At 44.4% G+C, this 18,954-nt stretch overlaps 1 protein-coding gene across 1 annotated transcript in view; it reads right to left on the bottom strand.

Annotated features, from left to right (window-relative positions):
- The window catches only part of foxo (forkhead box, sub-group O), a 19,580-nt gene extending 790 nt beyond the window's left edge, over nucleotides 1–18,790 (bottom strand). Inside the window, exons 1-2 of the mRNA XM_022837546.2 lie at nucleotides 15,621–18,790; nucleotides 14,907–15,311 (exon numbers count right to left, since the gene is read on the bottom strand). Of these exons, the coding sequence (XP_022693281.1) occupies nucleotides 14,907–15,278 (372 nt within the window). The 5' untranslated portion in view covers nucleotides 15,279–15,311; nucleotides 15,621–18,790. The remainder of the gene's footprint in view (nucleotides 1–14,906; nucleotides 15,312–15,620) is intronic.
- Nucleotides 18,791–18,954: the final 164 nt, after the last annotated feature.

Below are 18,954 nucleotides of genomic sequence, written 5' to 3' on the forward strand. Positions count from 1 at the left end.
ACATACATATACATATATATGCTGAAGCAATGCACATACTCTTAAATACAGAGAACATACTTACTGAATGTTGTACTTTAGACGGTTTTTGCATTTGTCAATATTTTGTGTACCAGTAATGCCGTATGCGTGAACGCAGGAAGCTTTTTGAGATCCTACCGATATAATTGTGACATAACCTGTTTCACTTTATATACCCGTGCATACATGCGTAAAAGGTCTCGTGACTGTGCTTCTTTTATTGCAGTAAAATATACTCTGAATAATAATGGAATTCTTATAATATAGAATAAAAATAATTTGCCATCATGCTCAATGCGAGCGATAATCGCACACTTCTGCGTCCCGGTAGCTTCACTGTTCCTTGTTCAGCGACATTTTACGTATGTCTCAGTCTCGGCATCTGTGCAGAATAGTACATTTCTATGTAACTGTGTGTGTGCATGTGGACGTGACCCACCGAATAGCGTCTTCAGTCCGCTGCTTACGTTATACGAACGGAAAATGATACGCAACAAGGAATACTTGTTAGGAAAATGCATTTTGCGATTGGTAGGGTTCAGTTGTCTGGTCGACATAAGGCTTGCGCAGCAACTACATATGTCTAGACGCACAGAGTACGTGTTGTAGTTCAAAGGTATCTGACGATTATTCGCAATTGAGACTGCAGGCATTGTTGGTACACAACGGTGACGTCACCCATAAAGACGAATGGGAAGACAGTAACAAGGAAAAGGATAAGGAGAAGGAGTAGGAGACTGCCGCACCTTGCAACAGTCGGTGATAACTGCTGTTGCTCAACGCAGCAGCGCTTGTCTGCTTTTTCGTTTCGTTCACCGAGATAAAAGCGTCATTGTATTAATCATAGCAGTAGCGGCCAGAAGTACAACAATGTCAACTGCAAATGACAACATCTACAAAATAACAAGCAGAACGAAGATCGGTATTATTCGTACTGTCGTCGTGCGTAGCAAGATTTCCTCGCGCTGCTAGCCGCCATCGGCGCTGTGTTTCTCTAGCGCACCGGCGTCGTATAACGCGCATGCGTACCTAGTGTAAGTGCTTAATGACTTCATCATTTCTCCCTCTTTCTCTCGGTTCCCCGGGAAGTCGTTTGACTCGCCTAAGACCGTATGGCACCCGATGCAATCAATGATGTCGCTGCGGTTACAGGGGCGAACAGCTAGAACAGACACGTTATCATCGTTACTCGCTGCTGGTATCCCATTGGTTGTTCGCTGGTATCGAGGACAGCGGCAATGGCGGCAACATCATAAAGCCGTTTGCGTGCTCTTCTTTTTCTAGTAGGTCAGCAAGACGTGGCCTAATGCTGCACGTACAGAGATAGAGTCTCGTCTTATAGTGATGTTCGTTGAGGCGCTAGCTTTTTTACAAGAAGCAGATGCATACTTCTAGCTGGTTGTTGAGGCTAGCTAGAGGTTGACTTAACTACTGGCATTATTAATAAACAGACTTCGAGGAGTCGGTGACCAGAAAGAATCGAAAAGAAAGGCTCTGGCCGACCAAAAGGACCTCCAATGAGTTAAGAGGATAGGAGCCAATTTAGTGAACTGAAGACCAAGCCCAGCGCGGACGGCTCATTCACAGTTCTCGTCTTGGCCGTGGCACTGTCGGCACGCGACCTGCCGGTTTAAACCGATACCCGTTATGTTAAATAACGAAGAGACCATGTGCTCAATTTAGTGTCTTGGCTGCGATACGAACCGAGAGTATTATTTAATTTAACATGATACGATAAAGTTGTAGTATGTAAAAAAAAAACATTGACGCTGGCTGGCTGGCTTTTTAAGGTTACTTAGTTTCGCTAAATAACTCTGATTTTTTTTTTCGGTGTACTATAAGGACGCGACTATCCCAACGAGCATAAACCCAACGCCCAAACCTGGAAAGGTTGTATCTGCAGTACAATTGAGCTAGCTACTAATAAGTCCGTTCTTGAAAATCCCCACAGTCATAGTCGGATAAAGAGTTCTCAATCGGCCATATTAGCAACAGTATACCAAATGGTCCTATTTATTAGTGACGATGCGACATCGAAGCGCACAGCGTTTTTACGATGATTGTCATCATCACCCCAGACAGCGTTTCGTGCACTAGAAAATGTTGACTAATCCAAAATTCTTATTGATTGCGGGGGTTGCTGCTGCGATAAAGTCACTATTGTTACTGTTCTTACCGTCATCTTTACAGGTTTCATCATCAACATTATCATCAGAGGGTTTCATGATACTTCCTGCTAACTGTTTAGAACAGCCGTTGGCCTCGCGTCGTAGAGCTTTCATTGCCCCTAGTCCACTTGGCACAGCCGTACACTTACAACAAGTACGAATGATAAGTGCTCCCTAGTAGTGACGGAGTCAATAGAGGAGTCGATGTAAAGGGGGTATCACGTAAGAAATATTCCATGACGACCACGAAAGAACCACGATATCCGTGATTTACGTAACCCATGGTAACTATCCATACATTTTTATGGACGTGCTTATGGACTTCAACCTGCCGTGACGCTCTGCTACCACAATTTACTGGCAAGATTATCGATTACTCTATACGGATCATTTCACAGAGTTCACCTTGTCTGTAGGATGAAACATCACAACGGTGTCAGTAATAGTGAAATCATATCCATTCTACACATTTTGGGCTGCGTTTGTATTAGAGGATGGTAAAACCCACTTTGCTTTTGGCAGATAGGTCTAACTTAATTCGAAAGGTACACTTAGTGCTCTAATGTTAACAGGCGGCCGAAAGTGAAAAGGTGAAACTACCACCATTTGTACCATTCGTTCTTATGAAATATTTAATCTTCACTGATTTGCAACGACTAGTAATGGTACAGGGGTTTAAGAAACGAATATATAAACATTAGAATATAAAAACAGAAGTGCCAAATTAAATAAACGTATTACAATAATAAAAAACACTATTATCGAAGGAGAGCAGGGCGGTTCACTGATTAAGCCGTTTAGCTTAAATGGACAATTAAAAGACGATTGTCATAAAATAGCTAAAGTCTAGAAGATTCGAACTATTTTTAGAAAAAGATCTTATAGAGAATCATTGATCTGGGTCCTGGAATAGCAACTGACAGCAGAGAGTTGGTACCGGTTTGTGTTGATTCATCCTGGTGTCATTCAGATAGCATAGGCTCATACTATCGCTACTTGTCTCCCGTAATCGAGATCAAAAATAATAATGGAACAGTATTTAATACTCAAGTCAAAATAGACGTTTGTTCCGAAACAACAACGCTCAGTGGCGAAGAGATCGTTGGAGGCAGTCCCACGAGGTGTTTAAGGCGGTCAAACGGTGCACTTTAATCAGTGAAGATGTGAGCTGTTGCTAACGAATAGACCCTGTTTTCAACCCCAAGACAAAGTCGTTTTTCTACAACGTCTGTAAGACTGTGTAATAAAATTTTTGTTGAAAGCGAGCCGCGATTTTTATACGTTGAACATGATGCTGAAGACATGATGCTGAGAAGACTACACCTCTGTTTAACAGTTGGTAGCTCGTAATCCTTATATAACTCATTCTGAATAGCTTGAAGCGCAGTGGCTGTAGTAGTTTTTTTTTTTGACACGCATTTGCGCGGCCACACGTGCCCAAATTGAGATAAAGTGCATGACAATGAAGGGGCAAATATCATCGTATTATCAAGTATGTCCAACAATTAATCAAGAGAAAACGAACCTTCGAGGTGTCTGTTCGAGGCTGTATTATGCACTCGAAAAAACAGAAATTGAATCTGCTAACTATTTATTAGACATGTATGCAAAGTTTTTTTTTTAATGAAAACTACAACTTCTCTGCTCTAATAATGGCGCAATGGAGTTTGCTCGAAAACAAAGCTCGCCTAGTCTTTCTACAAGCAGCCTTGTCTTTAGAACTTCTTTAATCTTCAGTTAATCAACATTTTCTTAAAAGTCGGAAGTAAGCAATATCTATGTATGTGTATGTATATCCGTATCATGGCAATACCTAATATTCATCCAATGCTCGTACATGGAAACTAGTTGTACGGAGAATGAAACAGGGTACACGATTGCATGTCGTTCGTTGAGCCAAGAAGGTCACATAAAATCCTACAGGGTTCGTAGGAAGGTAAGAACAATGTTGACTGACGTGAACGGATTCAGCTAGCCCAAAATACCGCTTCACACTGGTGCAATCGTCTATCTCGCTATGGTCACTAGTTCATGGAACGACATATCATAACCATTACCACAGGATGAAGATTAACGTTTGGACCCCAGCTGGAATGATTACAGATGGGAGCTGATGAATTCACAATGAAATAAATCTATGGCCTATGCGCTCGCACACATAGACAAACACACGTACTGTCCTACAAGGCTTCCAATAATAATAATAGAAGGGACGTGCTCGGTCTGAAATAAGCAAATTCAGTATTGGTAAATGGCATCCTCTTTGATATCTGTGCATATCTATATGATTTATCCATTACTCGTAAATTAGAACACTTGAAAGAACATCACCGTTTGCTCTCTATGTAACTGTTCTATTTGATATAAATGGTAGGTCAGTGAAGAGGGCATGGAGATGTTATGGTTTGACTGGTGTATTTAATTCCCCGTTTAATAGGCTGTGTTCTACCAAATCATGGACACTGCTTATTGTCAACACCTCCGTGGGGAGCTCCTTGGTAATAACGCGTTAAATAGAATAAAAAAGGCAACCTCGGGTGCCATTTAGTGGTATGTTTTTTGCTAGTTCTATTTCTCAATTTCGCATCCGTATTGCAGACCAGTCACTTACTCATTGCCAGTTTAGATTAGGTAGCTTGCTGTTGTAAGACAAGGTGATATTGCCTGTCGTCCGCAACGAAGTAAGTCCTGTTTTCTTTGTTCTCTTACAAAAATAATTATGTCAAAGGACTGTAGGAGCAAGCCAGCAGGTGATGCCGGCAGTAGCGACGGTGATGGTGATGACGGTCGCGATGGCTGCGGGACGGGACGGAAACAACCTTAAAGGCCAGGTCTTAAGATCCATGGATGTGGATAATCTTCTTAACTAACTGCCGGCTCGTCGTAGTGCTGCAGAACTTATTTTTTTTTTACTGTTTTTTTTATAAGGTTAAAACAGATGGAGGTGCAGAACCCGCGATTAGTTACAGGCATTCCTGAATGATGAGCTTGCGTTTTTAGCATGCGTATTGAAGGACACCCCACAGCCAATTCAGAAGCAGCAATTAGAGAACTTTTCATTTTTCAGCCACGCCTAGAATAGCAGATTTACTAACGAGGACGTCTATTAGGTCGGGAGATCAGCAGCTTTGCACACAGTGATAGCCCTACGTAGAACTGAACTATAACAGAGCTTTACATACTAGGCGAGATATATTTAAAAAAGGAAAATAAGATTAATTAAGAAGCCAACAAAGCCCAAAGGACCTATAACGAAATGCACAATGATCATGAATGTAACCAGCTACATGTGGAATTTATAACATGTAAGAATAATATCCTTTTGGCTAATGTGCAACCTAAGTGAGTAAGTTCTATGCCTTGATCACGGTAATAGAAATTCGCGGTTTACTTTGTGTTCATGATGTACGCGCAGCAAAAGACAACATTTGGCCTGCCAGTAGTTCCTGTTCTATGTTACTGTATCTGACTGTGCGTCACTGCGAACTGCGTATATATAGCCGAACTGTTTTCATCCTCTTAGCGTTACATAGCCAACGCGCGACGACTACCGTCACCACTAAGGAGAAAGGCTTATTTTCAAAGCGTTTTAACCATTCGCGTTAGCACCAAATAACCACTGCTCAGGCTATAAAGGATCACGTCGTTTCGTCGGCGCGTGCGCCCATTGAACAACTACCTAGACCTGTCATAGTATTAGATCGTTTATTGCCTAACCGTAGTACAAAAGGAGCCCTTTCTGTTGTACACAACGTACGATTTTCCGCGTGTAAACACCAAGCAAAGAGCAGAATCTTAGTGGCTCGGCTGATCCTGAGTCATGGTCGAGATGGCTCATTTCAGCTCATAGCAACAGCCGCGTGAAGCAAAGCTGGCCGCTGTTAACATGGGTCTAATAATTTCTCAGCCTGGGTTAGGACACCTTCGGACTATGAATGCCGAGTTGCACGTAAACGGTGCGCTCTCATAGTAGTCAAAAGAGACAGCCCTCAGAGGTTGCCAACAGAAGATGGAGAATCACCGTTGCAACTGCCTTGGCTGTGTCACTATGGTTATCACCGCTTTTAGCCTTAGTTTCTATCACCAATAGCGATTACATACCGTCTTTGCAAAGAGATTTTCATTGTGAATTTATGCTTTTTTAGCTTGCGTAAGTGTCGCCACATTGGACATTGTTTACAGAATATAGATTTCATTTATCTAAGGTTATCCACGAGGTAAAACTAACCTCGGGCTCAATCGTAGCGTATGTACAGTGCCATATTACCGATTTTGATTGCAGTTCCAACTAATAACTATTAACGATGATCAGCAATAAAAGTCAGGTTGTATTTAGCCCTGTAAATGAAAGCCATAGACGAAAACCAGTATGCGGACACACTTTTAATATTCACTATAAAAATAAGTAAAAGAAAATTTTGCCTTTCAGGTAATATTTTTAGAGTTTATGGTCAGGTCACAACGCAACTGATATTGGTGCTATTGTCGAGGACTACTGGCCGTTGGCGCCCCGATAGCAGTCGGCCATGTGAAGGTAGCGCTTGAGCTAGACGTCGGCGTAGTAATTCCTGTTTCCCAGTCTACTGACCCCGATGATAGATAAGATTTCTTCAGACGACGCAAGCAAGATTACGGAGTTACACTCAATAGGCCAATACTGAAGTGAAAGTGACGTAGGACGAGTGCAGCTTATTTTGTACGTCAATCGACAACTGAGTACTAAAAAAAACGGAGAAAGGCGACTGCCCTTTGGAGAAACCTGTTGGATCTTGGTTTCCTGCCAGATATCTTTACCACTCTTTCTGCTTTTGTTGTTGTTGCCGCTTCTCGAATTTGTTTGTTTACGAACTAGTAAACAGATACGTCACCTCTGTCTAGGGTCTATGGGTACGTTCACGCCGTGGCGGGGCGTCAGTCGAATCTCGATCCATCGAGATTAAACTTGCGTAGAGTCTTTCACTGTGACTCAGCCGACCTCATGTAGTAATCGACTATCTGAGAAAAGTTTCGAAATAATACACAGTCAAACGTACAAAAGTACACCTGGGAGAAAACGGGGTGCGTGTGTGTGGCCATTGAAAATAGCGAGATTTTTTCTTAGTGCTGCCTGTCGAGACACGGTGTTTTTATCCCAAGCGGACCAATTCACATGGCTTTTTTTTAACTTAGGCATAACGAACAAAGCAAATGAACCACAGCATGCTACACTATCGATGCCTACATAACATGTCCTTAAGATAAGTAAGTTCTAACCGTATACTGTCAAATCACCCTATGTATTATACAATAGATTTGCCGAATCCATCACTTAATCCTCAACAATAGGTTCAATCGTCTGGACGTTTCACAATTTTTAAGAGGGAAATTGATAGCAGCGCAAGCAGTTAAATGAAATCGACACACATTATGTTCTACTTGAGTTTAAAAGACAGCTTTTTTCCTTAACAATCGCCTGTTTCCCATTAACATGCCGGTTTAAGAGCTGCGTGGGAATCGTATTCTGTTCGCAGTGGCAGCAGTAATAAGATATGACGGTCAGGCAGTTCGGTAACCAGTACGAGCGAATGCTGTCTCGGTCAGCGTACGAGTTTTTCTCGAGCGACTGGACGCTGTTAGGAGGCTTTCATTTAGCTGCCGCGAAAACCCGTAGCATGATATACGCGAATAGCTGCTACTGTTAACCGAGAAAACGGGATAAAAGATTAGAGCCAGCGGTAATCAATTTTTTTTCCCATTTTACATAAGGTCATAATAAGTGTGCCAAATACTGGTGTAACCCAATCCTAATGAATACGCCTTCGATTCAAATGTGACGGAGCTTTCATTTGCTGATGTCAAGCTCACCACTTGATTATTTTATAGACGTTTCCCTATAACTTCCCATTGTTCTCTTTTAGCTAGTAAAACTCGACGATGTTGTTGGTCTTCCGAACCGAACGTTGCCTAGGAACAGTTATGTCTGTTTTGAACCCATATTTTATCCAAGTAATTGTAAGTTGTGTCGCTGGATCGGCCTGAAACTCTCTGAACTATTGTCCTTATATTTCTGCTACATGTTCACGCTTTCGATCGCTATTTAGCATGAGCTTTCTTCAGTCAAAAGCTAATATTAATCCACTCGTTGACGCTACACTCTGGAAAAAAAACAAGTCATGACCGGCTTAAAGAGTGTATATATTTTTTGTATTTCTTTTGTTATGTTATGTATGTTGAACTCATGAAAATATAGCCATCGTGCAATAAAATTTACTTCAATGATACCTTATAATAGCCCCATACGGGCTGCTTTACTTTGCGTATACACAAAAAGCCCCACTAGCACGTAATAACAGTCCGATTACAGGTAATAGACAGCTTTACGCTAGGAGAAGCGTAGAGTCGTTATAAGCCCAGAAAATTTTGAAGAAGGTCAATCACAAACCCTACTAATTGACCGGGTCAGACGCTCAAAGCGGAAGCAACGACACAGGTAAATCGAGGTACGGTTATTTTTGACTGTATCGAAGAAACACCAGCGTATTTCATTCTGATGGCGGCTGTCGATGTCTGAGTTCGGCATTTCCCTCAGTCTCAACGGTAACGCCACAATGGTTACTCATTCACTACAATTCCGAGGCACATATACGCATCAAAGTCCTGAGTCCTTAGTCTCCATCACTTCGGCACGAGCTCCATCGTATAATTGTACTTTTTCAGCCAGTTTCATAAACTGTCAGGCTGTTGTTGACGCTATATTTATACGTGAGGAACTATTTGCTATTTCCCATACGTTTGCAGCTAGACGTGTATGCGCGTTGGAATATCCCAAGATATTCTATCGTTTCTGTGTTATAATTTATCGATGTCCATATTAGTGAGTTCATTGTGTTCATTTGAGTCTTACAAATCAAAACCACTAGAGGGTGATCTCAAGCATAAACGGAATATCGTGTTCATACAGCGTGTTCAGGCCCTGTACAACAGTCGATCTGTCGATCATACACGTTACAGTTTATTCTTCTAAGCGTATATATATATATATATACACGCTTGATTAAGTAAAATGTTAAACGTATAAGCAGATCGTGTTGTCGCGGTTTTGGAATTGCTATAAAGTTGGCATAGAGAAGCAAACGTTTTAATTTTTTTTTTCTAATATTTATACAAAGTCAGTAGCCGAATCCTGAAGCGTAGCTATTCCTCGCTCGCATACCTATGTAACTTATGGATTTCGATAGAACTTCATTAGCCGTAAGCAAATCCCTGTTATTTAAAAAGAGTTACAACGCTATCACTTTCAACATCACCAGACTGTAATTTTCTATAGGCGGTCAACAATGTCAGTTGGTCAACGACTGCTGAGCATTCTTCGCCAAAATTCTATCAAATAAACCACTGATACCTCGACTACAGTTTTACCCCCCTAAAATGGTCGCAACACGTAATTTCTTTTATATATTTTTACAACTGACTACCGTAATTCGCTCGTCCTCCATAAGTAGACCTCATTAATAGAAGACGATAGAAGCATTAAATCAACGATAACACGTGAGAGCCTATTGTCAGTGCCTTTTGTTGCCCACTAACTCAACATAGAGATATTAACTATAGAACCAAACACAAACGCTCGCTTTATTATTATCTAAAATGATTGCTTTTGTGGATCTCGAAACAGCCATAGGCGGTTGACGAAGCCACCGGAATTGTGCGATATGAATTTGCGTTTTACCAGATTCGATCTGACGGATCACTCTGTTGCCCCTTTCAGACCTACAGATAACTGTATATATGCTACCACAAGGCGGTTTTTACTAGCTATTAAAACAATAACTTTATAGTTCGCTCGCGTCAGGGAAAGTGTCCGACTAAATCGTGTTTTTAGACTGACCGATTCAATGTTTGATCGCATACACTTACGCAGACAGACATACGTCCTATAAAAATATCGTTGAGGAAAGCTCGGAACGCTACAGAGCGGAATAAATTATGCTGTGGGATGCGGAAACAGTACTGCATCAATAGTATGGGACAGATAGCCAACTACCACGGCAATGAGCTGAGAGGGTATTTCACTCGTGGGGGGGAGTGGGGGATACACACTGCAATTGTTTTACTGCTCGAATCTCCAACGGGCGACTGAATATGACGATTACACATTGGATAAGCTTGGCTCCACTTTTGGGAACCTATTATATACATATATTAAAGACAAACTGTCTTTCGAGAGACGGTGGAGTGATGACTCATTCTGATTCTTTGCAAGCACTGCCGAAATACATTGTAGTTAGCGGTTTAATATAATTAATGATTTTATGGAATAAATGAACTTTAGAGAAAAGTCGACTGGTCTCAATTCAAGTAAATGCTACTTTTCAAAATTGCAACAAAAAAAAAAACCCAAAATAGCGTATCAGCCCAATGACTGTAAACCGCATTTTTTTTTCTAAAACATTCAGTTGCTAAGGCAATCGCAATTTTCGGGTAATGCCATTACCATAACAGCAAACTCGATTAGGGAAAATGCTATAATTAATAATGCTGAAAACAGAAAAAAAAACTATAAGTATGTTGTCAGTAAAAGGAACTGCAATGACAACTGATCAACACAATGTAAACCTGATACTATGTTTAAAACCATGCCTCATCGTATACATTTCTGATATAATCTATTTATCGCGTAGGATACGTGTTCGAGCAACAGCGTCCTATTATCATTGACGATACGAGAAATTATCAGAAAGCTGTATCATTTCTTTTCCCAGTCGCAATCTAGCGCGACTCGCGACCCGGCGACCCCCAGGGCAACAACGGCGATCATTTATCGCCATTACGTGTTCCGTATCCCTCTACTAGGCTACATTCCTTTAACCGGCGTCAACAGCTTGATGACGGTTCGGTGTCTGCCTGTGCATCCATCATCTGTGCACCTGTGGCACAGTTAACCACGACGACCAATAACGAGAGTAGCGGTAGGAGCTGCTGGTATTGCTACTGAGGCAACAGTAGCGTTGCTATTCGACGATTGCGTGGTCGATCCGTCCGTCGGTTAGCCATCTTGGTACGTCGAACTGCAACATACAGCGCGAAAGGCGCTGGGCGACTGACTGGCTGCTGACTAGCAGGCCGTCTCTAACCTAGCACTACCATTAGCATCGCTATTACGAGTACGATACGTAGCAACGACGCGCGCCCCCTCGCCGGCAAGCAATAGCCACTAAGCAGCAACTCCGAACTACCGACGGCCGAAGCAGCAGCAGCAGCAGTTCCAATGACGGAAGGCGTAACAGGCAAGACGGCAAGAAAGACAAGAAGACGACAGCAGTGAGAGAACAGGCATCGACAGACGGACACATACATATATACTAGCATACGAAAATGGAGCACACCGTCGGCTGAATGCTGGGAAAAACTTTCGAGCCAATGGTGAAAGCGGACCGAATCCTTAAGATCGCACGTGGTAGCGTAGCTCCGCGTGCTGTACACAACAGCACCGCTGACCGACAGCACAAAGGATAGCAAAAGAGCACTGGCGTAGCCGTTTGCATGTGACTGTGTATGCGTAGATGCTGAATTGTACGTATTGAATGTACGTGCCCGTAGCTGTAGGCACTTCTGCTAAAGTTCTTGCACTCCCCCTTTTCCTCACCCAGACAAAACCTACTGGATGAGCGCAATTGTTGGCGCCCTTCTTGAGAACTGCGGAGAATGTTGTACATATAATAGCTCCTGCAGTAGGCTCTTAAGTTTCCATCGTTAAACGGAAGAAGAGCTACATATTTTTCGTAGGGTGACTACAATTGGCCGTTGTTAACGAAAGTTCACATCCGCGCAGAAAGAGTATACGCGCACAATTCCTTGCAACAATCACGCAAGCATCATCGGCAGCCACCGTCGTCACCGTTGCTGCGGCCAAAAACCAGATGGTCTCGGCCGTTACCACTACTGCTACTACCCGTCGAATGAGAGCTGACGACTGCAGCGGCCGATCCTCAGCGCTTGGCAACTTGCCATTTATCTATATCCGTTTGGATATGTGTACTTCTCCCCGTGTGGCTCATGCATATGCGCCGTCGTCTATCTCATTGATGCGTCTGATAGGGAATCAAGAACAGTAGACGGTCGTAGTGGGACAATGTGAGGCCAGCCTGCTCGCTCAAGCTGAGCCGTCGAAATTGACGCTGCTTACTTACCAACTCGCTAACTGACGTTAGAATCGATATATATTTATATAGGTATATACATAGAGACACTACAGTGATACTGCAGTTTTAAAATTCTCAAAGATTTCAAAAAAGTCAATTGTCTAGGAAACGATGGCGCCATAGCCTGCTCACCAAGGTAACTGCTACGTTATCGAAACCATATCCCGGTATGGGCTGCAACTACGGGTTATGATAATTGCGGGATAATAGTCAGTGATAACACAATCATAATTGGGTAAACTAGAACTTTAAACCTATATCACTATGATCTTCGTACGAACAGTTTAAAAAGTGTCAAGTGGTACGCACTAATAACGTTTCCAGCAACTATTAAAGTAGTCGTAATAATTATACGCGATTCTGTTGCCCTTGACTATAGGCGGACGTAACAGTTGTTTATGCTTGTGACGACAGCTTTGGGCTTTGTTGCCGGCTAAATAACATGAAAAATTGCCGCCAAAACAGAGAGGGAAAGCTTTTATTTTTTGAGGTTTGTTTTTTGTTATCTTCGTCTCCCGTTTTCATGCTGTAAATCGCTAACCAGATCGTTTTTTAGTTATTCAGTCCCATTGAGACGCTCGGTGACAACGTTGAAATGCTGCGAGGAGAACTAATGGCAGCAAATCCATGTCCTAAGTGACTGAGTGGAAAAACAGCGAGGAACGAAGGAGGGCGCAGGTGGCAATGTGCGTGCATCATAATCGATAAATATGAAATGCCAACACGCAACGTTGGTGACCAACAATAACAACCCATTATAGCATTATCACTATTTGGGCATTACTATTTGCATAACTGAGAGGGTGATAACTTAGAGAGAAAGCAATTGACTGGAAAAGCCTGCCATCGGCCAGTGCTCAAAGGGCGTTATCAGGGGTTATTACGGGAAACGAACCTGCCGCTGCTGAATCTTTACGCTTTAGAAGAACTCAATATTACATACTAAGGTCCTCCATTCGATCAAGTTCTATTGTTTTATCGATCTGAGACTATACATAGACACATGGCTCTTTAGAATGTGGATGAAAGGAGAGTTGAAAAAGTCAAAAGTTGTGAAATGTCAAAAAGAACCCATAGATTAATGAACGCTAAGCTAGACCAACACAAAGTCACTAAAACTATTCAGTTGAAATAAGCACATTATGGGCTAGTTGCTATTTCTATTCACTAGCATCGGGTATTTCTATTCGGCTGATCTCGAATGAAAGTCTTGGTTCTTTACTAGTTTGTAATTATGTACCGGCAACTATCGCCTATTGCTAATCCAAGGCGATGTCCTTAACGGGTCTCTAGGAAACCCCTCGGCTCAACTAAGTATTAGATGAAACTGGAGATATCTCCAAACCTGAATCCCGTTGGCCCATACGCATTATGCCATAAACGAGAAATATTATCTAGGATACCTTAGATACAATCGCTATCCGCTGTTTTTGAGATTACGTCACAGACACTGTACTGCAAAGCCTGACACTTTGCCAACAACAACAATAAGGCAATATCTTCATTAGAAGGTTATCCCAATATATCCTATGAGATGTTGCCGTCCTACCTACCCATTGCAATGGCTACCAATTGGTGTGCAAACAGGCACGCCAGCTGGGTGGTACAAATGGCCAGCACACCTATCTACTAGTACCTACCTAACTCTGCCTAGCTCATCGATCATGGTTATCGATGTAGACCGAATTAATTTTTCTGAAACTAAAAGTTACTAGCGCAAAGAGGACAAAGAAAGCGCAAGTTTGCTATTAAACATGCTACAAACATGCCAAAGGACACCTCAATTGGCCTATGCTAGCAGTGTTGAAACAATTACTCGTATGGTTTGCATAAATCTGGCCTAGAATTGAATGAAGAAAGCAATTTTGAAAAACTGCTTGCTCAATAACAACACATGATATTTCTTAGGTACCCCACGCATCTAAATTACCTAAGCACGAACAATTTAAGCGCCTATAGTAAATAAAGCCAGATGGACCTTAATTAGCGCCCCGTTCACAGCCCTAGTATGCATAGTCTGCTGAACAGTTATCGCGTTACGTATAGAGCTGCTCGCCATCTGCGATCACAACGAGGCTCATGTTAATAATCGATGCTAGGCTGCCAGCTACCCACCTATAAACGTAACACATCTACGGCAAAGATATTGTAAGGCACAACTTTGTTTTATTGCTTTATAAGCGCATTGTATGACGAGACATCAGCCTCATGTGTCTTCATAATAATAACGATAATATACGGCACCTAAATATGGACTCTCTAATGCTTTGTTTCTGAGGCTATATCTTAGTAAGAACAGATTTTTGACTGAATTGCCAGCGTGTGCAAGAGGTCTGAATTCTGACGGTGACCACTCATTGCGACTGAGGCTTCGGTTCGGAACCTGACCCGTTCGCTAGTCATATTCAAAGTATTCCTTTTATCTTCATATATAACCTTTTATACGACGATATTGCTAGGTATAGATTTGTTGAAGTGTCGCTCAAATACTCTACGTACAAAAAATTTCAGCGGCTTTTTGGGCTGATTAACATACCTTCCATCCGGCGGAGCTGTTGGAATCCCCTTTATCGTTGAAGTATGATACATTTTGCACCATCCAGTCGTAGATTTGCGACAGCGTGAGACGTTTGTCGGGTGTTGACGTAATGGCCTGGGTAATTAAGTCCGCGTAGCTCATATTGCCCCAGGCATTACGCCGCGATTGCGTCTTCTTCGGCGCAGGTCCCGATGCCCCACCGGCATGGCTGCTGTCCTGGGCATCACTGCTCTTGCCATCCAGATTGGCGTCATCTTTGTCGACAAAGTCGTCCGGCCTTGGCAGGGGCCACGTGTTTGAACGGGCCCGCTGTTGTGGCTCGAACGTACCGAGGCCTGAGTCCAGACCAAGTTCAGAGAGTTGATCCATTACCGCGCTGGTCACTTCCGCTGTTATCGTAAGCTAGGCAGTGCCACAACCGTCACGAATAGCTTTCTTTAGCCTATTTAATCGTTCAATTGGTTATCTTTTTCTCCAACAACTTTTAATTTTTCACTACTTCTAGCTTACAACTTTCTCGGCACCTTCAAAGCGATTTTGTTGAATCAACGCCGTCGTTGTGGTTTACGTCGCAACGAGTATAGCTAGTCCAAAAAAGCTCAAAGCAATAGCAATATTTTCAATCCCCGCCTTTCTTCTTCCTATATTATACTGTTGTTATTATCACAGGCCGATAGATGTTAGTGTCAGTAATAATCCCTATTGACTCACTTGGCTTGCACTTCTTGCCGATCTCTCCTTGGCTTCTGAACCATACGCCGATGACGCTGCGGTTGCTACAGCCGCCGCTACTACTACTACTACTACCGCTGCTGCGGAGGGCAGTAGCAGCAATTTGAGTCCTTGCCGCGTTGTCCTGGCTGACCTAATATGTGCCGCTCACTCTGCACTCATGAGCCACGACCCACCTGTGTTGGGGGTTGCTGGCATTGGCACTTGTAGGTCCAGCAGCGGCGAAGGCAAACGATAAGTTCAAGACGTGCGAGGTCACTTAATCGACAACGACAGGGTTATTCGCTTGTATTTACCATTAACTCAACGCGCACTACATAACAACCGAACTAATAACGCTAGAGCTATTCCTTGTTGTTGTCGGTGTCGTCGTTATCGCCGTCGTCGTGAGTACCACCTCGAATGGTGCTTCCGAAGAAGACGACGATGAGGGCCAGCTCGTGGAAAGTGGCTCCCGAACGCTGACAAAGACACCGAAGACAATAATAGATCAATCGAGGTTGCGCAGGTTTCCCTTATAACCTCATCTCAGTAGTGAGCGGCGCGAAGATGTTGCTTTGGCAGGTAGTGATGGCCTTCGACAGCGACGAGCGGCACCGGTACAACGAAAGGGATATTCCGTATGTGAGGCGAAAAGAGATGGCTTTTTTCCTGCTTAGCCCTTTCAGCAGCCTCGTTTCTTTCCTCCGCACTGACTGATGGACGTTACCGGATTTCGGAGTAACGACTGCGCTGCACTCCCGCCTCGACTTCACAGCGGGCGCGCAGAGCAGCGCGGACAACGGCGAGGACGATCACGATGGCACAGATCACTTACTCTATGTACATGTATAGCTCTTCACCTGCAGCAAACTTCTCTTCGCAATAGTATTACTATAGCAAAGATTGGGCTGGTCTCTTAGTCGATTGGCTGTCCTTGTGGGGTAAGCCGGCACACGGCACCGCAAAATACTCCGGTAACGTGTTGTTTGAGGAGAGAACGCCAGCCGCTGCTATTTGATATCTGGCCTCGGCTTGGGGCGGCCGTGGCGGTGACGGCTGCGGCGGCGCCAGCGGCGGCGTTGCCAGCGGCCACACCGACGCCACTCCGGAGCAGCACTGCGCGTACAACAAGTGGTTGTGGCTCCTCCGTTCGACGCGCCACCTGATGACTCCTACGAGTGAGCAGCAGCAGCAACAGCAACAGCAGCAGTAGGAGCAGCGCGCTGTGCGCCGTCGACGTCGTAGTTCAGCAGCGCCTAAAACGACATCGGCCGGATGGTACTAGCGCTGAAGCTGACGTGCTGTGACGGCTTCTCTGGATCTCCTTCAGGGTCGCCCCGGCCTGGTCTGGTCCGGTCCGCTGCTGCTGCTGCTGCCGCCGCCACCGCCGCTACAGAAGCAGCAATGTGTGCGCTCCCTTCTCTAATGCAACGCGCCTTTCTCTCGTCGAAAGTGAACAGGTATTTATGGCCGGCGGCACATACACGCATAGAGACGCACATGCGGGCACAGGCGTCAGTGGACTGACAGATCATGGACTGATGCAGCGCATTTACTGCTGGTTCACTTGTTGGCCTCAACTATCGTCGCCATCATTGACCTCAGCACGAATTGAGTCTCTGCGAAAAATGCTATAACGTTGCCTTGCACTTTTCTCTATTAAGTTGCCCCTCGGTGTCTGGCGTTTTCGTACCGGCAATAGTAATAGGCATCACTTGTAATTGCAGGACACCTTATTCCTGTCGCATACTGGATCATTACACAATGGAAGCTGTTGTGGCCAAACAGGTAGCTGTTGTCGCCGTGGTTGTCGTTGAAGGAAGTTACGCGTAATGTCACCTGCGGATAACTCCGCAGCGCGCTCACGAGCAATTTGCCCTCTCAACGGCGGCGGCGACGACGAAGTATGACGCACAATTGCCACGGACAGAGGCACGCTCTTACCAACCACACTATACACAGAATTAAATAATAATGCAATCAACTACAGTAACCATGGATATATCTATACTTCACTAGACGCGAAGCACCGTATCCTTTAGTTCACCGAGTCAGCGACGTCACGCGGCTAGACATTTGTCGTTTCACTAACGACTTCGCAACAGCGTGCTTTTGCTGAAACAAGTTCACACGAATACATACAAATCGTCGACTGCTGCTCTACTTGGTTGGAGTTTCTACGTGTCGTTTGCTGATTCCGTCTTTCGATATGGGTGTTGCCTCCTTGAAACGCTGCTCGTTCAAGCTCAGCTCAACCGCAGGTGTTTCTAAAGCGCGATTTGTTCTCCTCGAGTTTTACATAAATATCTGTATGCTCACAGTCCTCCAGCTAACACGAGTATGTATGTGATTTACAGGAAGAGGTGGCACCACGCGTGCTCGCTCACTAACTAACTCACGGTCACAGTCGCACGAACCTTTTCTCTTCGCCTTCTGTTAACAGTTGATCAGGTAGAGTTTTCTGTACTGATGTCGCTTGCCCTCGTTGCGTGGTCGGCCAATTACTTCGTTTGGCATCCTCAGCAAAATTCAGCTTCGTCGCACAGCTTTCGTTCGACAGCGGAGTGAACTGGAGAAGGACAGTTCAGATCAACTGAACTTATCCTACTTCTGTGTGCGTCGCTAGTTTTTTCTCCGTTTATTTCTCAGCGATTCATGCATGTCAACAGTATTGCAACTGTCTGCCTCTACCAGCTATACAGCAGTTCTCAGATCAGTACAGCGCAGTAGACAACCGTCGGTCTACGGCGAGACTTCTTGCCAAACAACATGAGAAGACAAGCAGCCTCCAGCGTCCTCTGCTTTCTTTACCCTTCTTTTGCGCCTCTTTGCCGCCGCCGCCGCGGCCGGAGCAGCAGCGGTTCTTGTAGTCGTTCAAATAGTGGGAGTGGCTGGTGCCGCCTGCTTGCACCAGCGCTCGCTCAACCGCTCGCCTGCCTCGCTACTAGTCGCCTCGTCCGTCCAGTCTGTGACACTTCCCTTCTCCGCTATTTCGAGCAGCTCTATAGAGGCTGCTGCCACCGCCGCCGCTGATGATGATGATGGCGACGGCTGCTGCCAGCTACTTTCCTCTCACTTGCGCCTGTCGCGCCGCTGGCGCTTTTGCCCTAACAGAGAGCACGCTCCTCGCATATGTCTGTATCGTTGCACATGCACTTGTCGCTCAGCCGGTGGCTCGGAGCTCAGTTACTGCCTGCCTAACTTCCATCGGCGTATGCCGTCTTTTACCATCTGTGCTATATGCAGCTTGTGGCCAGCAGCAGCAGCAGCAGCAGCAGCACGTACCAACCACGGCAAACTAACAGCGCCAGCGGCCACCGTCGCTACTGCT

The sequence above is a fragment of the Varroa jacobsoni genome, unplaced genomic scaffold (assembly GCF_002532875.2).
Source record: "Varroa jacobsoni isolate VJ856 unplaced genomic scaffold, vjacob_1.0 scaffold_713, whole genome shotgun sequence".
NCBI lineage: Eukaryota > Metazoa > Arthropoda > Arachnida > Mesostigmata > Varroidae > Varroa > Varroa jacobsoni.